At 57.0% G+C, this 19,444-nt stretch overlaps 9 protein-coding genes across 9 annotated transcripts; 4 read left to right on the top strand and 5 right to left on the bottom strand.

Annotated features, from left to right (window-relative positions):
* Positions 1-496: 496 nt before the first annotated feature.
* Positions 497-1,622, top strand: BDY17DRAFT_304448 (uncharacterized protein; the record flags this gene model as incomplete). Its single annotated transcript, XM_033734729.1, has 1 exon — positions 497-1,622. A coding segment is annotated over exon 1 (815 nt), but the record flags the coding sequence as incomplete, so codon positions are not given.
* Positions 1,623-1,628: 6 nt separating this feature from the next.
* On the bottom strand, positions 1,629-3,167 carry BDY17DRAFT_304447 (transferase family-domain-containing protein). Its single transcript, XM_033734728.1, has one exon. The coding sequence runs from the start codon at positions 2,891-2,893 to the stop codon at positions 1,724-1,726; it is 1,170 nt and encodes a 389-aa protein (XP_033586259.1). The 5' UTR covers positions 2,894-3,167; the 3' UTR covers positions 1,629-1,723.
* Positions 3,168-4,401: 1,234 nt separating this feature from the next.
* On the top strand, positions 4,402-5,808 carry BDY17DRAFT_304445 (uncharacterized protein). The gene has a single exon (XM_033734727.1). It carries the CDS (start codon positions 4,526-4,528, stop codon positions 5,534-5,536), a length of 1,011 nt encoding a protein of 336 aa, XP_033586258.1. The 5' UTR covers positions 4,402-4,525; the 3' UTR covers positions 5,537-5,808.
* On the bottom strand, positions 5,666-8,556 carry BDY17DRAFT_43741 (kinase-like domain-containing protein). The gene is made up of 3 exons (XM_033738389.1): positions 8,420-8,556; positions 7,893-8,357; positions 5,666-7,839 (listed from the first exon to the last, which is right to left on the bottom strand). Exons 1-3 carry the CDS (start codon positions 8,463-8,465, stop codon positions 5,795-5,797), a joined length of 2,556 nt encoding a protein of 851 aa, XP_033586257.1. The 5' UTR covers positions 8,466-8,556; the 3' UTR covers positions 5,666-5,794.
* A 479-nt stretch (positions 8,557-9,035) lies between these two features.
* BDY17DRAFT_256788 (uncharacterized protein) lies at positions 9,036-11,073 on the top strand (the record flags this gene model as incomplete). The annotated part of the gene is made up of 2 exons (XM_033731628.1): positions 9,036-9,287; positions 9,349-11,073. 2 exons carry the CDS (start codon positions 9,036-9,038, stop codon positions 11,071-11,073), a joined length of 1,977 nt encoding a protein of 658 aa, XP_033586256.1.
* A 112-nt stretch (positions 11,074-11,185) lies between these two features.
* Positions 11,186-12,181, bottom strand: BDY17DRAFT_257036 (tRNA wybutosine-synthesizing protein; the record flags this gene model as incomplete). The annotated part of the gene is made up of 1 exon (XM_033731653.1): positions 11,186-12,181. One exon carries the CDS (start codon positions 12,179-12,181, stop codon positions 11,186-11,188), a length of 996 nt encoding a protein of 331 aa, XP_033586255.1.
* Positions 12,182-12,583: 402 nt separating this feature from the next.
* On the top strand, positions 12,584-17,084 carry BDY17DRAFT_304436 (uncharacterized protein). Its single transcript, XM_033734726.1, has 10 exons — positions 12,584-13,463; positions 13,616-13,731; positions 13,790-13,843; positions 13,959-13,979; positions 14,044-14,061; positions 14,135-14,189; positions 15,306-15,415; positions 15,480-15,572; positions 16,180-16,320; positions 16,580-17,084. Exons 1-10 carry the CDS (start codon positions 12,893-12,895, stop codon positions 16,682-16,684), a joined length of 1,284 nt encoding a protein of 427 aa, XP_033586254.1. The 5' UTR covers positions 12,584-12,892; the 3' UTR covers positions 16,685-17,084.
* Positions 17,085-17,383: 299 nt separating this feature from the next.
* Positions 17,384-18,057, bottom strand: BDY17DRAFT_43225 (uncharacterized protein). Its single transcript, XM_033738386.1, has one exon. It carries the CDS (start codon positions 17,814-17,816, stop codon positions 17,439-17,441), a length of 378 nt encoding a protein of 125 aa, XP_033586253.1. The 5' UTR covers positions 17,817-18,057; the 3' UTR covers positions 17,384-17,438.
* On the bottom strand, positions 18,058-18,949 carry BDY17DRAFT_43224 (uncharacterized protein). Its single transcript, XM_033738385.1, has one exon. It carries the CDS (start codon positions 18,774-18,776, stop codon positions 18,300-18,302), a length of 477 nt encoding a protein of 158 aa, XP_033586252.1. The 5' UTR covers positions 18,777-18,949; the 3' UTR covers positions 18,058-18,299.
* Between the last annotated feature and the right edge of the window lie 495 nt (positions 18,950-19,444).

Here is a 19,444-nt window from a genome sequence, read left to right as displayed (position 1 = left end):
TACCGCCATCGATGCCGACACGAATGCCGTCGTTCGGGCCAGCGGGTCCCATCTCGAGGATGTCATCGGCGGCGGAGCCATCAATCGCACGCAGATGCTGGCCACGTTTCTTCGAGACCGCTTCCCGCGCGAGAACTCGGTCGGGCCCTACGCCAACCATATGCACAACTCGTCTCTGCCGCACCTCTGCGCCCAAGTCGACTTCTCCACGCCCCTGCTCCAGCGCGCCATCGACACCATCTGCCTCGCACATCTCGCCAGCAAGTCGCAGGATCCATGGATGGTGCACAACGCTTCGTTGTCCCGCGGACGCCTGCTCAATCAACTCCGCGGCGCCATACTCCTGCATCCGCCCCCCAAACCGTCAAAGCAGCACATCCTCAAGTTACCACCGACGCGCCCGGCCAACGCGCCCCCGACCAATGCCCAAAGCATTATGATAACCATCTTGCTGCTAAGCATTGCGCCTCCACTCGCAGGCGACTCGAACATTGCACAGCGACAGTCTGGCGTGCATCTCGAGGGCGCCCTGCAATTCTTCACCAAGTACGGCCTGGAGTTCCTCACCGGACACGCAGCACTAGATTCGGTGTTGATTCGACAGCTGCAATTCCAGGGCTCGGTCGTCGCCATCGCACGCCGTAAGAATCTCGAGTTTCACAACCCCGAATGGGGCCAACGTGTAATGCTCGAGGAAGATCTCACAATCTATGCAAAATCTGGTTATTTTGGCACCGGGGAGACTACTCGCGGGCAAACACCGGTCCCCCCGTCCGTCCCAGTCGATCGGAACATTCTCCGCAGTGTATTCGTTCCTTTGCCCAAACACCTCGAGACCGCAGACACATTCGCCAGACGCTCCACATTGCATCCCCAAGCCCATCTCGACGCTGCAGCGACCGTCGTGCAGCGTTCAAACGACGCATACGTCCACAACGTCCTCCCAGGTCTGCGCGACTCGCCCGCCAAAACCCGCGCGCCCCCAATCACCATCCTCGACATCGACCAGTACAACCTCGACATCGAGGAGCACGTCTACCTCCTGCAACACCCGAAAGTAATCACGCAGCACTTCCACTTCCTCGCCCCACGCTACACCTTTCCCAGCATCAACCTCCGCCTCGCCTGTCTGCTCACCGACTGCGCCAGCCTCAAAATCATCGAGCACGGCATGCGCCGCAACGGCCTCCCGCCGGACTGGACGGGGGTAAGGAAAGCGGACTTGGAGCGCCGCGCGTACGTCGCTGCCTTCGAAATCTGCCAACACGTCCACTACATTAGCCAGCGCTCCTTGACCGCCGGTCGCTTCCTGCAGACTTTCGTCGCTAGTGCAAGGAACTTTTTTCGCTGTTTCGCGGCTGACGAGGAGGAGGAGTGGTGCGAGGGGTGTCTTGAGGCGATTTCGGCTCGAATTGAGCGATTAGGTACGGGGCCGGATGCTGACTCGTTGTGTCCTGTACTGGACTCGTATGAATTGATGGTTGATGGGTGTAATTATAAGTGAGGATGCTGTTGGAGGTGGAGGTTTCCCCTGGAATGCTTCAAAAAAAACGTCGCCAACATTCCAATGTTTAATTATGCGACACGCAAACAATTGAGACATCGGTAGCCGAATTCTGAAAGGTTTTCTCATACTTTTCCCTATCATCGTGGCGGAAGTTATCTCAGTCATCGAGTCTTTCCACGCACCATAGAATCCGTCTCAGCAACACACAGCATTCTCTCATTCCTCCATGCACGGCTGGGACCCCTTTACAAACCATCCGAGTGACTCGCCTACCCACCTCGTCGTCCAACTTCCCAGCTCTTCGCACACGACCACGCGCTCCATGTCCTCCTTGCTCAGTCCCAGCGACACCTCCCAGCACGCCTCACCCTTGGAACCCCCCTTACGAGGCAGAATGTTGTACGCGCCTTCGTTCGGAGACCAGCCCTTGCGCCAGACGTCGACTTTCGAAGTGCAGGTGCCCGGGATGCCGAACTCGACGTCCGCGCCCTGGTCGCGCCACGAGCTGAAGTCGATGCCCGTGTTGGCGTTGTCTGTGGCTGCTTCGTACGCGCGACTGACTTCACCGGGGTCCTCGAGGGCGGAGAAGGTGGTGAGGCGGTCGTTCACGTATTTGCTGTTGACGCCTTTGACGGCTTGACGCATCTTCCAGGCCGCGTGGGCGACCGCTGCGATGGAGATGATGGAGGGGCTGCCTTCGATGTTGGCGCTGGTGTCGGCGCTGAGGAGCTCTTCGACGCTCGCGGTGGCATTGGTATGAACGATGCAGTTCCCGAAGTAGTCATCTGGAAGGCGAAGGACGCTGCGAGCGTTGACGGCAATACCAATCTTGGCTGTGTCGGAAGCGGCGAGTCTCGCCTGACGAGCACGGACGACCGCGACCCAGACGAGGCTCGAGAGACATGCGATGTTCGACGCCCATGCGTCTGGCCCGATGGTCTTCTTCAGCTGGGCTGCGACGGCGCCTTCGAGCTGTCGCACCGTCTCTGCAGAGAACTGGAAGATGGCCGTTGTCGTTGTCGCCTCCCCCGTCGATGCTGCACGCGTCGGAGCGCGTCTGGAGTCGTACTCGGGGAAGCTGGTGAGTGGCAGGATTTGATCAGCCGGAGCTGCGATGTAGCCGATGCGTGGAGCGACGGGTGACATATTCCCCGGATCCGTCGTGCCAGAGCCGAATTCTTTCACAAACTCGGTGAAGGCGCCGCCATCTGCAACCGCGTGATGGAAGGCGAAGCAGAGAATGAGGCCGTCTTTGACAAAGTTCACTTGGATGGCGAGCGCGGGATAGACTTCGCCAGCGGTGGGCCATTCGGGGACCGAAGAGTATCTTCCGATGTCCATGAGGATAGGGGGCATACCGATCTCTGCCAGAGTAGCGAAACTCATTGATTCAGGCGAGCCTCCGATATCCTTGATGATGAGTAGGTCGCGAGCGGTCGGAGCGGTCTTGGAAGGATCATAGTGCAGCTCTAGGAAGCCGACGCGTGTTGGGCAGGGAACCACTGCTCCCGTGATGAAAGGCCAGCGCGCGATGGCGACTGCGCAACGCTGAACAAGGTGTTCGATCGCGTCGTCCTTCTTACTGGCGTCGGGGAAGTTGAAGCAGAAGAACTTGTGAACGTAAAGGCGCTGACCGGTTTGGTCGAAAGGCGACAGTTCGAGGCGGACGATGGAAGAATGTTCCGCCATTACGAAGGCGCGTGAAATGATGAGAGTGGTGGTGCGGTGGATGATGAAGTGACCGTGTGGGAGTATGATGCGTCCTCACACAGAAAGCGCGTGGAAAGAGGAGAGCGGCGGTGCGGTGGATGACGAAGTGACCGTGTGATCAGTGTGTGATGTGTGTCGACGCGTTTGAGCGATCGGTGCTCAACCTGGAGCTGGTTTCTGCTGCGTGGCAACAGATTTGTGGTGGGTGGAGGCGTGTTGAGAGCGCGACGGAGAGCGAGGCGCTGCTTCAATCGACTCCACCGTCATGTAGCGAATGTTGGAAAGTTGCAGAGCATGCGAACGAGCGCGAAATCCGTTGATTGCGCGAGGATGGAACGATGGACGGAGAGAGCGTGGTGGAAGAACAGTGACTGCAGAAGGTTGGGTGAAGGGGGGAAAGAAAATCGCGTGCGTGGTGGGAAAAACAGCCAAGGCAGACCCGTGACTGCCTGATGATGTACGCGCTAGAGTGTTTCAAGGTGTTTGATTGTCGATAAAGTGGGAAGGAGCGAGGAGGGCCGTTTGACGACTGACGTGAGCCCCTTCATCGTCCTTCACCACTTGCCTTGTCCGCTTCTCCCACATTGGCCGGGTATCATTCACGGCCACTCACATTTGTACCGCTCTTATTGATCTTCGAGCATCCATTCTCGTCCCTCGACAGCCAAGGCCGACCGGCTCAGCAGCGTCTTCTCGCGTCCAGCAAGAGCGCGGCCGAGGAGAACGTGTTCGCGGGGCCAACTGGACATTTGCCGGTTTCCTTTATCGCACGCACAACGTCACGAGACTACTCTCGTGCACCCACGCTTCTGCTTGGACAAGGGAGACGAGCCAGACCATTGCGCGGACCACCACATCATCCGCTGCCCACGTGGCTCCAGCGAACTCGATTTCCCCTGCGTCCTCCTCGCGGTGACATCACGTGTCACGGCCAATCTCCTTTGCTCGCGAGTCGACTCCCAGCGCGAGTGAACGGCAAGAATCACGGCAGCGCCTTGTGTATCCCAAGGGTGAAGTTGCCTCGCTTGCCGCATTCCTCGCCCGCGAAAACCAAGGAAGCTCGAGTCTCCACCATCTCGACGCGCAACCAATCAATCGCCGTCAATCACCAACAGCAGTCAGCCTTGCGGAACCTCGACGATGTCGAACGTCCACCGAATGATGCTGCGTGGCACGCATCGACCCAACATCACAAATCGACACACTCCTCGCTCGTCCGAAATCTTCGTCCGGCTCTTCACCGAGCAGTATGCTCCAATTCAAAGGGTCTTGCGGCAATACCTGGAGCTCGTCGACGAAATTTACCTGATGGGGGTTTGCAAGATTCTTAGAGCGGCATATCTCCAGAGTTGGGACATCAACCATACCCTCAAACGCGTTGTCGACAACCCTTCACGCTTCCGAGAGCACGTGAGAGCGTGCGGTGGACTCATAGCCGGCAGGCTCATCTACGAGTTCTTCGCGCGGATCCGCAGCCCCCGCACCGGGATTACAATCTATCTGCAAAACTGCCCCAATGTGCCTCTGACGAGGTATCTCGTCGAAGAAGAAGGCTACGGATATTGCGGACACGACCCGGAAGTTCCACCGCCGCCGCCTGGTGCCCCGGGCCCAACTCGCGTGGATGCAAATGTTCACATCACTGCTTTCTGCAGGACTCTGCCTCCGCTGGTGACCATTGTGCTAGTCATCTGCCCGACTCATCCGATAGAGACCATGCTGAGATGCAACTACCTCTCCGCCGCCATGAATTTTCTCACCCACGACAAAGCAGTCTGCCTCTTCCCGCGCCTCACGTTCCTCGATCGAGTTTCAATGCTCTTACCACGACTCCTAGCCCAAATTTTCCCCCTTGCCCTCTGGAATGACCTCCTGGGGTATAGCGAAGACTACGGATGGACAGACGAGCACCACATGAATCTCCTGTTCAGTGACGAGAAACCAGACCCAACCGGCTCCTTCAACGGACGAACAATAGGCGACGGCTACACCTGGATGCTCCCCATTGAGCCGGCGCCAGCATTCAACGAAGCCCTGCTCCCCTCGAGGAGCAGGACAGCCGACCACTGGGACCCGCCGCCCGACTTCGATCCCTTTCTGAACCACACCCAAGCGAACGCCATTCAAACGGAAATGCCTGGCCGCCGCTGGTCCGTCTTTGCGTTTACGCTGAGTCTCGAGGGTCCCGATGTTGCTGTTGGGCAAACGGGACTGGAGGCACTGGAATTTGAGCTGGAGTACTTGGCCATTAGTCACTGGGATGAGGAGGACGTTGAGGGTGTCGACTACCCCCTCTTGATAGAGAGTTTGGAAGGATAGGCAATTGTATCGTTGGCGAGATGGCAGCTCTCGCTGCTTCATCTGGAGTTTGTGAGGGCAGCGGAAGAGTGCTATAGATTGATCGGCAGCACCCTGAGCACGCGAGAGCGCTCGTAAGGAGTATGACACGATCCATAAAACAATGCATCATAAAAGCACATACAATCCCCGCCTTTCCCTATCAAGTACCTACTCCGACCTCACCCACCCAAAACGTACGAGAAAAGCGCGCGCGCCCAGCACAACCCGAGCCCCAAATCATCCCCGTCCCAACACCCCCATCATCCGCCTCCCCTTCTTCGCCAAAAACGGACTCGGCATCTCGTCCCCCATCTCCACCGGATCCCACTTAGCAGGACTAGGCAGCAACCTGGGCACCCTACTCCCCATCACCCCACCATCCTCGCCGCTCTCCCAATCACTCGAATCGACGGTAGGGACGAGCTGAGGCTGCGAGCGAGCTTGCTGCAGCTGCACTAGTGTGCGGCCTTGCACGCCCACGGACTTTGCTGGCGAGGCGGCTGTAGTCGGGAGGTTGTTTTTGTGCGCTTGTCTGGCTAGGTTGGTGAGGGCTGCTGCTGCGTTGATGCCGGGTTTTGCTGTTGGGGGAGCGGGGGCTTTGCGGGAGGGGGTGAGGGCTTTGGTGCTGCTGGGTGGTAGGATGTTCCGCGGTTTTGGAGACGGGGCTGTGGTTATTGTCGGGAGGGCGGAGGAGGAGGATGAGAGGGAGGAGGGGTTGTGGGAGGAGGATGAAGGCGGGCGGTTTTCCTTTTCGCGCTCCGGGCTTTTGGGCGTGGCTTTGAAGCCGCCTGCGGCTGCGGAGGTGAAGGCGTTGGTGGTGGCGGTAGGCCCGCCGCGGCTGCTGCCAGGTCTACTGGGCATGCTGACGGGCATGGTCTTTTGCCTGCTCAGACTGGGTCGTGGACGGGGGATGAATTTGGGCCTGGGGGCCTCAGCTGCGGCAAGGACTTGGAAGGGGTCTGCGCCGTTGTGGATTGCAAGGCCGGAATTGGGTCTGCTGGGCGAGTCGTCGAGGTTGCCATCGTCGTCGAGCAACTCGGACTCGTCTTCAATATCGTCGGCAAAGATGGTTGTCGCGCCTCGAGACTCTCCTGGGACGTGAGGGCGCAGGTCGTGGCCGGTGGTGTTTTGCTTGCTGAGAATGTTTCGCCTCAAGTCTCCGGCTCCGGAAAGGCGCGTCTGGCCGTTCTTCCTCGGGCTGAGGGACAGTCCTTTGATGCTCATGGGGGCAACATGTCGCGGCATGGGGGATGGATCGGCCATGTCGACATCGAGCGGGCTGGGCAGTGCCATGGTGTTGAGATCGCAGTTTGCGTACGTTTTCGCTCGACCCAACGGCTTGCGTACGGCCTTCTTGATCGGCTTGGTCATTCTTTGAACCAGAGGGGAAGTCTCATCTTCGAGGATGTCGTCATGAAGTGACAAAGACGTGAGATCTGTGTCCAGTGCTGAGTCGTCAAGTGCGAGATCTCCCGGCACGGACGAGAAGTCGATATCGTTCACCGCGGTCGTGCCCGTGGTCGTGAAGCTGCTCGTGACCTTTCCAGGTGGCGGCGTACTAGACCTGACGTGCGTGCTCTGCCCAGCATTGAGGCCATGGCTCGCAGGCAGAGACGCCAAATGCAGACTGAGTTTCTCTTCTGCTCGCTGATCAACGGCAGAGTCGAACTGTTTGAGCAGCTCGGCCTTCTTCGCCTCGACCTGCTCATACACACGCTGGTCGATTGCCAGCGTAGCTCGGGCGTGCCATTCCATCTCCACCTTCTTCCCTTGCTCTCGAAGGCTCCTGACCTCCTGCTGCAGCTCGAGAATCTGCTTTTGCGCTTGAGACAGTTTGACCAGTGCCAGATCCCTCGCTACTTGCGCGTCCTTGCTCTGTTCTTGCTGGTGCAGTCTCGATCGTGCAAGTTTAATGTTTGCGACATTTAGCAGTTGCGCAGTATCAGGTCGGTATCTGGGATCGACTTTGAGACACCAAGCAATCACCTCGCCGAGCTCGCGGGAATACTGCGGTGGAAGAGGCTTGATCTTGCCGGCTTTGATCTTCATGATAAGCTCAACATGGTTGCGCGCGTCGAAGGGGACGCAACGCGAGGCGAGCTCATAGATGATACAGCCCAAGGACCAGATGTCGGAATGGTGGGAGTAGCGCTCGGCAGCGCAGATCTCCGGTGACATATAGAAGGGTGTGCCGACGTATGTAGAGGCGAAGTCGTGGCTGGCGATGATTTTCGAGAGGCCAAAGTCGCCCAGCTTAACCGAGTTGTTCTCTCCGAGGAAGACTGGTTCATTAGAGTCAGCAGTACATCACAGTAAGAGAGTCGATGGAACTCACCATTCTCGGGCTTCAAATCTCGATGCAGAATCATGCGGTGGCCCTCCTTTGTCTGATACGGCAAGAGTGTCTTCCCATTCCTGACTTTTCCCTCATCTCCCACGCAAGGCGGGTCCTCCCCGTAGTGGCATCGGAACAGGGCACTTACCAATTGTGCAAAGACTTGCCAGACGAATTCCTCTTCGGCGTAGCGATTCCCATCTTTCAACTTCTTGACGTATCCGCCGAGGTCGCCATTCCCACAGTACTCCATGTAGAGGTGGAGGTCATGGCTAGACTTGAGATGTTCGCGGTGGCAGTACTCGACGATGTTTGGATGACGGAGGGATTCGAGGATGCGCAGTTCGGCGTGCAGCTGGTTCTTTTCCTTGTCGGACATGCGGCTGTAGGAGATTTCTTTGCGGCATAGGATCTGGTTTGTGGATTTTTGTCGGACTTTGCGGATGATGCCAAAGGAACCTTGGCCTGGGGTAAGGAGAATTTGGTTAGCAGGTCAATGTGTGAGGGAGTGGAGGAACAGGACGTACCAATCTTCTCCAAGACTTCATACTTTTCCTCTTCTTTCTCGCCCATGTTGGCGATGGGATGGACAATGCGGTGAAAGCACTGTCGTGGATATCCAACTCGAGCAACGATCGTTCGGTCACACTCCTTTCGTCCCCCTCGTTCCTCAAAAGACTGTCGGGGAGTAAAGAGCGTCTTCCTCTCCCTGTCTCCAACTGCTGTCCTAGAGCTGTCGCGATGACAATGTTGACATGTCTAAAGTGAGGGTAGGATGTGGTGTTCGCGGCGGAGTGAGGGTCGGTCGAAGGAGTGAATACAGATACAGTATTGCAAGTACCAGGATGTCAGGTACAATGCATGCACGCAGATGCTGGTTCGAGGATGCAGTCTGCAAGTGGAGGAGGTAGCGGCAGCCGTAGCCGCGCTGTCAACAAGCCGTTGCTATGGGCCGGATTGGGAATTAAGGTTGGAGGGGGGACGGAAACTCCCGCTTCACGCCCGCGCTTCGACTTGCCGACGTCATCTTCGACATTGAACTTTCTCAAACTCGACTTTGCCATTTGGAGGAAGTGCGCCGGTCGCATTCTACCTTATCTACGCTTGCATTCCCTCATTCACGACTCCTTGGTTTGTGTCAGCATGGACAAGCCGGACGACTTCTCCCAGCCGACCGTACTGGGCAAGCATCAAATCGAGAAAGCCCTCCACGATGAGCGGCGGGAAATCTCGTCGGGTCGGCTCAAAGAAGAGAACCCGTTGGATACCACCGTCGAGTTTCGTCGTTTCTGCGAGGCATGTAGGCGAGGAGATCTAAGAGCATGTCAAGAACAAATCGGCAAAGGCATCAACATTAACGCGAGGGACGAGTTTGACTATACACCTCTCATTCTGGTAAGAAATACACCCAACGCCACCCAGTCGGTGTAGAGCTGATTTACTGAAGCCGCCTTAGGCCAGTCTGTGCGGGCACTATGAAGTGGTGCAGATGTTGCTCGAGCAAGGCGCGCTTTGCGAACGTGATACCTTCCAAGGCGAGCGATGTTTATACAACGCCCTCAACAGCCGAATACGAAACCTCCTCCTGAGCTACGATTACAGCAAGAGCACCGATCCCTTGCAACCTCTTGCTGCACACATCACCAGCTTATTGACTCGAGATACACCCAAGACGAGCGACATCGCAGTGCAGACTGTCGACGCCACCTTCGACCTACACAAATTCGTCCTCTCCGCCCGATCACCTTATTTCGCAAAGAAGCTCGAATCCGCTCCGGAGACAAAGACCTGGCGATTATCGAACGCCGTGCCTACACAGTCCTTCGAGATATGCATACGGTATCTCTATATGGGCGAGGCGACTGCTCCTTCAGCAGATTCCGACAGTGAGCAAGAGGCAATCGTGTCGGGGATTGAGAAACTGTCACGACAGTTGGAAATTCCGCGGCTGTTTGAGAGCATTCTACAATCTGGTGATCGGCGGCAAGCAAGACAAAGGAGGACGGAGGAGATACAACAAGGGCAAGAACAGTTCGAGGGATGGTTCAAGGAGAACGTACTACGCAATCGACTGGAGGTCGATGTTGAGAAGGCGAAACATGTCAAGTGGGATCGCGACAATGGCATCTTTGCCGACGTCTTACTTCTTGCGGATGAAGAGGTGGAAGATGAAAACACAGATGTGGGCACAGAAAACACACGACAGCCACGGATACGAACAGCGGACGGCCCGTTGAACGGCATTCCCATCGGCCACTTCCAACCATCCCGCTCACCCTCCCGGCACCGCAAGCCCCGACGCTCCTGTCTATACCCCGTCCACCGTTCCGTGCTCCTCCGATCAGAAGTCTTCGCAACCATGTTTGCCTCGCCATTCCGAGAAGGCCAAGAACTCGAGCACCTCCAAATCGTACCCGTCGACTGCTCCCCCGAAGTCCTCGAAGTGGTGCTCACCTTCCTCTACACCGAAAAAGCCAACTTCAGCCTCTCCATGGCCCTCGAAGTCCTGCAAACCGCCGACATGCTGTTCATCGAAAAGCTAAAGCAGCGCGCCGCCCTCCTCATCAGCACCCTAGGCAACGGCAGCGCCAGCATCGTCGAATCCGACAACTCGCGCGGCGTCGTCGCCGCCCTCCCCGATGCAGACGCCATCAACATCTACGACGTCATCCGCGCCGGCTGGGACACGCGCGTGCACCGCCTCGAGGAGTTCGGCGCGCGCTACATCGCGTACCGCCTCGAGCAGTACATTGACGAAGCGGAGTTCAAAGACCTCGTGCGCGAATCCGCCGGCAGGATTCACGGGCGTGAGGAAACGGACACTGTGGAACTCGTGGACGATATCCGCTGGTACCTGAGCGAGCGCTTCCGGCTGCGCTTCGAAGACGCCGGCCTCAACCATCTCATCGACTCCAATGATCCTGCTAATCGTGGTTCCGATGGCGCACTGAAGGACCCGCAAGACGAAGGCGTCGATACGCATAGCGGTTCCACGCCACCGCTGGAAGAGGGCGACGAAGGGTATGCACCGGATTTGGAGCTTTTGGAGGGCGAGGGCGGAGTGATTAGGACTTTGGATGGCGAGATTGCGGGCGACGAGTTTGCGCAGGATGCGCTGAATTATCAGCTGTTGCTGGGGAAGATTGAGACGCTGATGGAGGAGCTGGGGCTGGATGGATAGAGGGATATACGAGGCATGTTATGGGATAGATGAGTATGCATGAGATGTTACGACGAACTCTTACACCAAAACGTTCTCAGAGCATTTCGCTTCAGACTTCTCGTCCTGCGTTTCATTGTTCTGCTAGTAGACCGGAGAAGCCATAGTCGTCCGACTCGCCATTTACAGGCCGGTGTTCCGCCGCAGCGTCTCCTTTCATCAAGTCCCGCCTCAGTAGCCCCTCACGCCGCATCCTTTCTCGCCTCACCTCCATGGGCTCGAACTCCTGACTTCCAGATGGCGCCGTCTCAAACTGCGCCTTCAAAGCCTCGCGAAACCGGCTCGTCCGCTGCGAGTTGATCTCGAATCGTTCATTTGCAACGGACAGCAGCATGCGCAGATACTCTTCTGAAACCATCATTTGAATGCTGTCAGGACCGTCCGATGCATCTCCTTTCGAGGAAGTGGACGGCTTCACGAACCCGATAATCGAATCTAGCCCGAGACCAGCCGTTCGCACGGCTACCATTGGATTCCCGCTCGCGCCTTTGCCGTCTAGTAAGCTGCTGATGCCGCTTTCGCGGAAACCGGCGGAGAGGGCTGCGTTGAGGACTTTTTGGGCGGTGGGAGGGGTGGAGGTGAGGATGTGCAGGATCATGGATTCGAATTTGATGTGGATGTATTGTGGTCGGTGAGCTTGCGAGGCTGGAAGCGCGGACGTGGAGCCCGGATGCGAGTTGGAGTCTGAAGCGAGAAGATTGAGCAGGCTGAAGATGCTGTTGGGTTGTGCGTTGAGAGGTGGGATGGTGATGGGGGAGTGGGAGGTGAAGAGCCATTTGCCGCCGCCTTTGCCGCCGGCTGTCCGTACGGGTTGGGATGCATTTTCGGATTCGGAGGGGGATTGCGATTGGGATGGTAGCGTAGCATTCTTTGGGCCCTCGATGTAGACTGCAACACGTCCGGAGCAGCTGCTTGTTGTTACGAGCCCGTCTGTCCCATTGATCTCATCCACGAGCTCGCGGATGTCCTCGTCGACCGATCCTTTGGGCGACGCATCGGTGTAGCTTTCGGTTGAGACGGACAATCGCTGGATGATGTCGTGCTTCTTAGAGTGAAAGTTCGTGGACATGGAGGCTGTCTTGCTCAGACAAGGCTGGAGATCCAAAGGGTAGAAGTCGTTTTGCGAAATGTCATTGATCAGGCATATCGAGTGGAACAGACACGTCGGTGTTGATTCGGCTTTGCAGAGTGAGAAGATTTGGCAATGCAAGTCGAGAAGGGCGGAGAAAGTGATCAATTAGAAAGGATCTGAAGTTTCCCAGAGGCGACAATTGGACGTGTGCGTGCCGTAGCGCCGGGTAGATCTTGATGTAGATGTCGACCCGGGCGTTTGGTTCGGAGATCTTGCCGGCCTTTGGAGGATTCAGGTACCAGACTGCCTTGTCCAAGAGAAACATACAACGTGATCCTCACGTATATGGCCTCGCATGTTTCCTCGGAGATTTGTGAGGGTTTAAATGGAGTTCTGGATTGAACTCGTCTGATATCGAAACCTGCTTTGGGTCGCTCTTTCTTTCGCAGTAGTCGGGGCCTACATCGACCGTGACAAAAGTCGTGGTCAGGGACAGCTGATGCCATCGACGACGAGACGGAGGAAACCCCCGCGACTTCATCGATGCCTATATGGATTGGAAGTAAGAAGGACGGATTCTTCGCAGGATCAGCTCGACGTCTAGCCTTGAATACTTGCCATTAGCAGCCACCTGGACTGCCTCTCAAAGAGCGTCACGTGGACTCAAATCTCACAAAGGGGAAGCCACCCAGGAACAAGACAGTAATCATGGCTGGTCGATCGCGACGCCTGGTTTCTGGGTCACACATAGCGTTGAACCGGAAAGGGTGTTCATCGCAGAAGCGCGGAGCATCCCCCACGAGTAGACCCAGCGATATCGTCAAGCGACCAAGGGCAGCGGCAACTCCGAAGAAAAGCCAATACTTTGATGCCAAAGCGACAGACGCCGCCGATTCCGATGCGGAAGATGACCCCAGCTCGCCATCCTCCAACGATGACGAAGCATCTGATTTCGATGCCGACGATGCGGTAGAGTCATCCGCCGAACCCAGCGAAGACGATGAGGAAAGCGACTACAGCACCGAGGCGCCTAAGGGTCGTAAGAAGCCGACGCCCAGCAAGGCTGGACCTTCTTCGTCCCCCTCAGCCGCCGTGCAGAATGGAGAGAAGTGGAGGCCGGGTGTCAAGGCTGGACTCGGACCTGGCAAACAGCTGGTGATCAAGAAACCGCAAGCTCGCCCAGCTGGAAAGACACCTTACCAGCCGGAGACTCTTCATCCCAACACCCTCCTATTTCTGGGCGAGCTCAAGGCGAATAATGATCGACAGTGGCTCAAGAGTAAGTCCACCGAAATGCGTCACAGGAAGGACGGATCTCGAACGTGTCACCAGTGTGACGAGCAGCTTGGAGGCTATTCGTTCACCAGCTATCCCTCGTACCCCTGCCAGCGTATTGGATGTCGAAATGTCAGCTGACAAGCCCTGGCTTAGTGCACGATGCAGTGTTCCGTCAAGCAGAGCAAGACTGGTATAGCTACGTCGATAAATTGACGGAGAAACTAATCGAAATCGACGACACCGTCCCAGAGCTACCGGTGAAAGATGTGGTATGTCGCTCGCCACGCCACGATCCCGAATGCATGCACTTAATACTGCGCCGCGCAGATCTTCCGCATCTACAGAGACATTCGATTCTCCCCAGACCCAACGCCGTACAAAGTGAGTTGCCCTAGAATGCGTTGGCCTTGCAAGTATGCAAGACATCGCCAGCCACCCCGCATACGGCGCCTCCACCCCGTCTGATGACTCGACACTAATGCACGCCATGCAACAGGCACACTTCTCCGCTGCCTGGGTACGTATTTCCGCCCCCAATCACACGAACTAGGGAGGTCGGCACATGCTAAACGCACGACAAGTCACGTACGGGACGAAAGGTACAGTAGCGCCCTTATTGACAGCTCATGCATGTTCGACTTTCAGACTGGCCACTGACGATGCTCCATGCAGGGCGGATACGCCCACTACTACGTCCAAATCAGTCCACACGGGCAGAGCTTCGTTGGTAGGTGCACACTTTCTCTTTCTTTACACGTTGGAAAGCATGCACAAGCAGAGAGCTTGCCACTTACCATGCAGCGTCATCTCAACGCGGTCCACGGCCAAACGGAGACACTGCGTGATTGTCTGTCACAACGGCCGGTATAACAACCTCGCCTTGTAATTCGGGCAACAGGCTGTTGGGCTGCCTATGTGGCGGCTTTGTGGTGTGCCTATATACTTGTGCCAGGCCCACGAGCATCGTCTTCCCCTTGTTCGGCCAATCGCTCGGAGGGACGGATAGACATAGAGTGTTGCGACGAGCACGAACCACAATCTCCGGCGCACGAACAAGCATGATCGGCGCGCCGAGCACAAAAGCCGACTCGAGTGCTCCAGCGTCTGACGCAAGGGGCCTCCAGCGAGGACTGACGGGTTCTGCGGCGCATGCGACAGCATGTGACGGATTCGAAAATCGAAAGGAGAGAGGAACAGAGCTCCAACCCGGTTCGATGTGGTGTGTCGCCGCTTGTCGCATCGGCGTCCGGCGAGTCCGTCGAACTTACGATCGATGCGCTGGCAATTGACCCACCCGAAGGCTAAACGGCGCCTGCGGGCCTGAACGAGTCAGGGCAGCTGTCGGGGTTGTTCGCCGTCTGCAGCTTGCAATGCTCCCCCTGAACACGCCTCTCTGGCCACACCAATGCCTTTGAGCTGCTGGCAAACGCGCTTACCGGAATGGAGCACACAGTGGCTTGCTGGCATTGAGTCAAGTTCAGGGAGGTTCGTTGGGAGACCTGTCTGCAGCGTCTGGGGAGCAAGAGCGATTGGAAGAGAAGGAACACCAATCATGGCACATGGACTCCACATGCGTGTTACAGCGCACTCTGGGCTAGCGAATGGAGTATCGGAACCCTGAGCACCATTGCTTTTGTTTCGATCGCACACGGTTCTACCAGCTCCTTTCGTCTCGACGCGATTCCGACGTACTCACACTGCACCTGGGAATGGAAAGGATTGCTGGAGCAAAAGTGGCTGCTCGGTGTCTCTACTTGGCTTTGCACAGCCTTGCGACTACTCGGCCTTCTTGTACCGCTGCTCTTCTTTGTGCATTGCGCTGACCAATGATGGTGAACTGTAGGAGGCGGGCTCTGGCATCCCGACGCTGCACCGACGGCCGCCATGCGGCGCGACATCGACCGACGACCGCAGAGGATCAAGAGCGTACTGATGGACAATACATTGCGAGAGGTGGGTTGTCATCCAACGAGACGGAGCGATCACAATTGCTGACCGGCGTTCGGTCGCGCGGTAGGAGTTCCTGGAGGGCGCGCCGAAGAATGAGAAGAAGGCTGTTCGTGCTTTCGTGTCGAGGAATTCGGAGAATGCATTGAAGACGAAACCCAAGGTACGTGAATGTGTGCTTGCTTTTTCAACTGCTTGTTGTCCGGGTACCTTGCCTCCTGTTGTATCCGCTGCTGCTCTTCATCACGGCTCTTTGAGGGTACAGTCTGCCATTCCACTGGTGACGACCTCTTCATTTCGCCCTCGATGGGTGGTTCTTCCTCTGGCTCTTTCACCGCGTGCTGCCTAGCATTTCGGCGGTGTTCGTTGCGTCCACGCGGCCAATACGCGCTCATCAGGAATCAAACTCGTGTTTCCGCGGCAGCAAAGCATGGCAGTATGGAATACCCGGGCACGCGATTCGATACCAAGGACTGATAAGGCTGAGGACGCATCGATGAGGTCGAGGCGTCCAGTCCATCCGCCACGGCTTCCGCGAAAGTTCAGTTCAGCTTGCAACGGGGACCCTAGCGTACCAAGATTGGGGGAAAGCAGCCGCCGTTGCCGCAGACCCTTCCCCTCCGCTTTGACACGAGGACCTGGTCGACCCGGCCAGCACGGGAAGCAGCAGCATACACGCACACACGCCTCGCAATCTACAGCGCGTTCATTGCATTCACCAAAACAGTGCTTAGATCATAAACGACGACTGACGAACTCTCTTGTTGCAGGGCTACGACGCCGATCACGCCGACATCGAGCTTCTTCGTTTGCGGAACTACACGATCGGCCGCAAACTGACCGAGGCCGAGGTGACGGGCCCCGACAGCTTACAGCGCATTGGAGACTTACTCACCGCCATGAAACCGTTTGTAAGTCGCACCCACCTTCCGTGTTCTCGCGTCTTTTGCAATGCTCGCCTGGCCCTCCCCGAAGCAGCGCCGCTCGGAGAATTACATGGCGGGCAATTCCAAATCCAACCCGGTGGTGGCCCGTGAAATTGACGCTGCCCTGTGCTATGCAAGGGTGATGGCGGCACCCCGCATGCTGCTCGTGTCGCATGTCTGCCGCTGTTCATCACGTCCCATTGAAACATCTCTGTCGGATTGGCTGACGGATCGTCCACTACAGATTACGTACATCAACTCGGTCGTCATGCCGGATGAAGAGTCGGAAGGTAGCGAAGAAGGATCGGAGGAGGAGGACGACGGCTCGGAGGAGGACGAGAACAGCTAGACGTGTCACATCACCCAATGTTTTGCAGTCGTGATCACTACACCAATCCAGATGTTCTGATATCTCGCGACGATCTGCCACGCGTCTCCAACGCTGGAATTCACAGCCGTAGCCATAGCCGCGGGCACCGGTTTCCCCACGGCTTCGACACACGACCCAACTGCCGGATTTCGGTGTTCTCAACGAGCGATCGACACCACTATCACACAAGGTTGTGTATCTCCTTTGACGAGGGGGGCGGCGAGGAAAAAAGAGGGAAATATTAGCAGAGCTGAGGAGGAAAGATCGACAAAGGCGTCGGTAGCTTTCCACACCACTGTCTCGGAGGGGCGAAGATCACGCACAACAGCGCCGCATTCGCACTCTCTGCCGTTTACCTTTTGTCTGATTCATGTTTTTGCGGTAGGGGTTACTTGTTCTTAACTTGTCCAATGAGTGATGCGGATTCATACTCCATGCTTACGCGTAGGTGTGGATGCGATCTTCAAGGCTTCGAGTTGCACTCACGACTCAGGTTCTCAGCAAGGCTACGTATTGCGCGCGCCCCTCGACGCGACCCGGAATTGCATCCGCACCCTGGCCAGGATGGCGGGAGCTTAATCAATTCGTCTCCACCGGCGCAGGGCTGCCCCTTGCGCCTTTGATGGGCGGGTAAGTTAGCTCCAGGTAAGGCGCATTAGTTGGAAAATCCCCCGAAATGCTCCTAAGCGATTTTCCGCAACCACGATTACAAAGCCTCGCCGTGTTTTGGCAATTACTGTGCCGGCTTCATCGATCTTCTTTTTGGAGATGTTGGATCAAGGCGCGTTTTAGCTTGCGCGGTTGAGCGCAGTGACGTAAGGTCATGTGAACGCGCGCTAGTGGTTTGGATTGTTGGTAGGAAGGAAAGGACAGGTTTGGATGCGTGGGAGTGATTGAGAGGACCGACTTGCGCGTGTAGAGAGCTGGCTAGGGATCGCGCAAGTGAGTGGCGAGGCTGGGCGCACGGTGGGTGCGGAGCCTGGGAGATGCGAGCGTGTGGCAACACCTTGCCTAGCTGTGCTGGGCTCAGCTGTTGCTGCACACGGGATGCAGGCAGGCGAGCTTCAAGTGACCAGTGTGATGCAGGGCCTGCAAGGCTAGTTGCAACCATGTGCTGCACACTCGTCACATCGGGAGGGGAGGGTGAGCACGCTCGATTGGTCGAGAGTTGTGCATGAGCGGTATGTGATGTTGCGGGGGCCCCTTAGCTCGTATGCAAGTGAGCGAGGCTGGGGCGTACGTGCGGCGTGTGATGCGCATGCATCTGCCAAGCGTGCCAGCGTGATGATTTCATGTCGGACGTTTGGCTGCGCTGCGTACCGTGTGCCGCGCCGTGCCGTGACTCCCATGCATGAGCCGAGATGTCATGGATTGGGCATAGATCGTAGACCAGGTCAGCAGACGACAACGCAGCGTCCGATTTCGAACGTGTCACGCGTGAGAGTGCATGCGCCACGCTGCCTTCGACACCCCGTGGCTGCATATTGTCGAGCGGTCCACCATTTCGTCGTCCCCATCAATGTCCGGGAAAAATGACGAGTTGAAAATGCACGTCTGCACGCGTGCATGCGTGCGCAGCATGGGACGGATAGGTTTAGGGCTCTGACCGTCCCTCTTCGGCTCGCGCCTTGGCCGAGACTAGCATGTTTAAATCGAGTGTCCAAGCGACATAAAATGTGTGCCTCACCGCCCGTATTTGCATTGCGCCATCGTCCGTTCCAGCCGTATGAAGCGCTGTCCAGAACATCGACTCTGATCCTTCCGAACCAAGGCTCGTGATGTAAGTACTTTTTGCATTCTTCCACCGGCCCAGGCCACATCCGACCCTCTGGCCAAGCCCAACACCCCGAGTCTGGCTGCTGCAACTTCCTCTCTGGACTGCCACGCGTGTCGTCTTGTGGTACAGTACCACCGCACCTCGACGGCAGACGGGCGGTACTCGAAGCAAAAATGTCCCGTGCCGGAGCAACAAGGTTCGGACCACGCCAGGGCCAGCCGTGGAAAGCGCTCCCGGCGCTGCAGAAAACCCCACCTCTGACTGCCCTTCTTGGCAGACATTGCAGGAGATCATCAATCGCAAATCAAATCACACCGAACGCGCGAGCAAGGCGGCCTCCCATTGCTGCTGCGCCGCTCATCACGCTGCAGCATCGCGCGTTGATCTTACACCCGCCCAGGAAGGCAAGCGTGGGTACTGGCGTTCGGTGAACCACGAGTCACGACACCGTCCCGACAAAGCCACTTTGCACACGGAACCAGTGCGCCGCCCACGGAATCCGGAATGGTGCCTTCAGGGAGATTTTTTGATTCGTGCAAAGCTTACTATTTCTGCGGCCGGCAGCGTGCCGAACCCTCGCGTCAACGGTAGCACCTTTCGTGTTGGTCGAATACGGCCGAAATTGATACGGACGATAGCGATGGGGCCAAGCAATCCAGGTGAGTCGCAAACTCGTATTCTGCGATGGCGACGTCGAAAGAATCTGCCCTTCTTCTTGCCTTGGCGGTCTGAGGATGTAGCGCTACGGAATGGAAAGACAGGGGTGGTAAAAGTGGGGCGACCACGCGATACGGCCCCGGCCGGCCGAAGCCACCCCTGCCCGCCCGTCGATTGGTGGAATTTGCCTTTTGCGCATTTTTGGGTTCTCTGTGCAGGCGGAGGGCGAGGAAGATGCACAGGCAAGCGAGCAGTGCGAGTTTGGGCGCAGGCAATCCGATCCTTCCGAGCCGTCAATCCGTGCG

The sequence above is a fragment of the Neohortaea acidophila genome (assembly GCF_010093505.1).
Source record: "Neohortaea acidophila strain CBS 113389 unplaced genomic scaffold BDY17scaffold_11, whole genome shotgun sequence".
Lineage (NCBI taxonomy): Eukaryota > Fungi > Ascomycota > Dothideomycetes > Mycosphaerellales > Teratosphaeriaceae > Neohortaea > Neohortaea acidophila.
The sequence above is the reverse complement of the archived record's forward strand: the minus strand, read 5'-3'. Positions and strand labels throughout refer to the sequence as shown.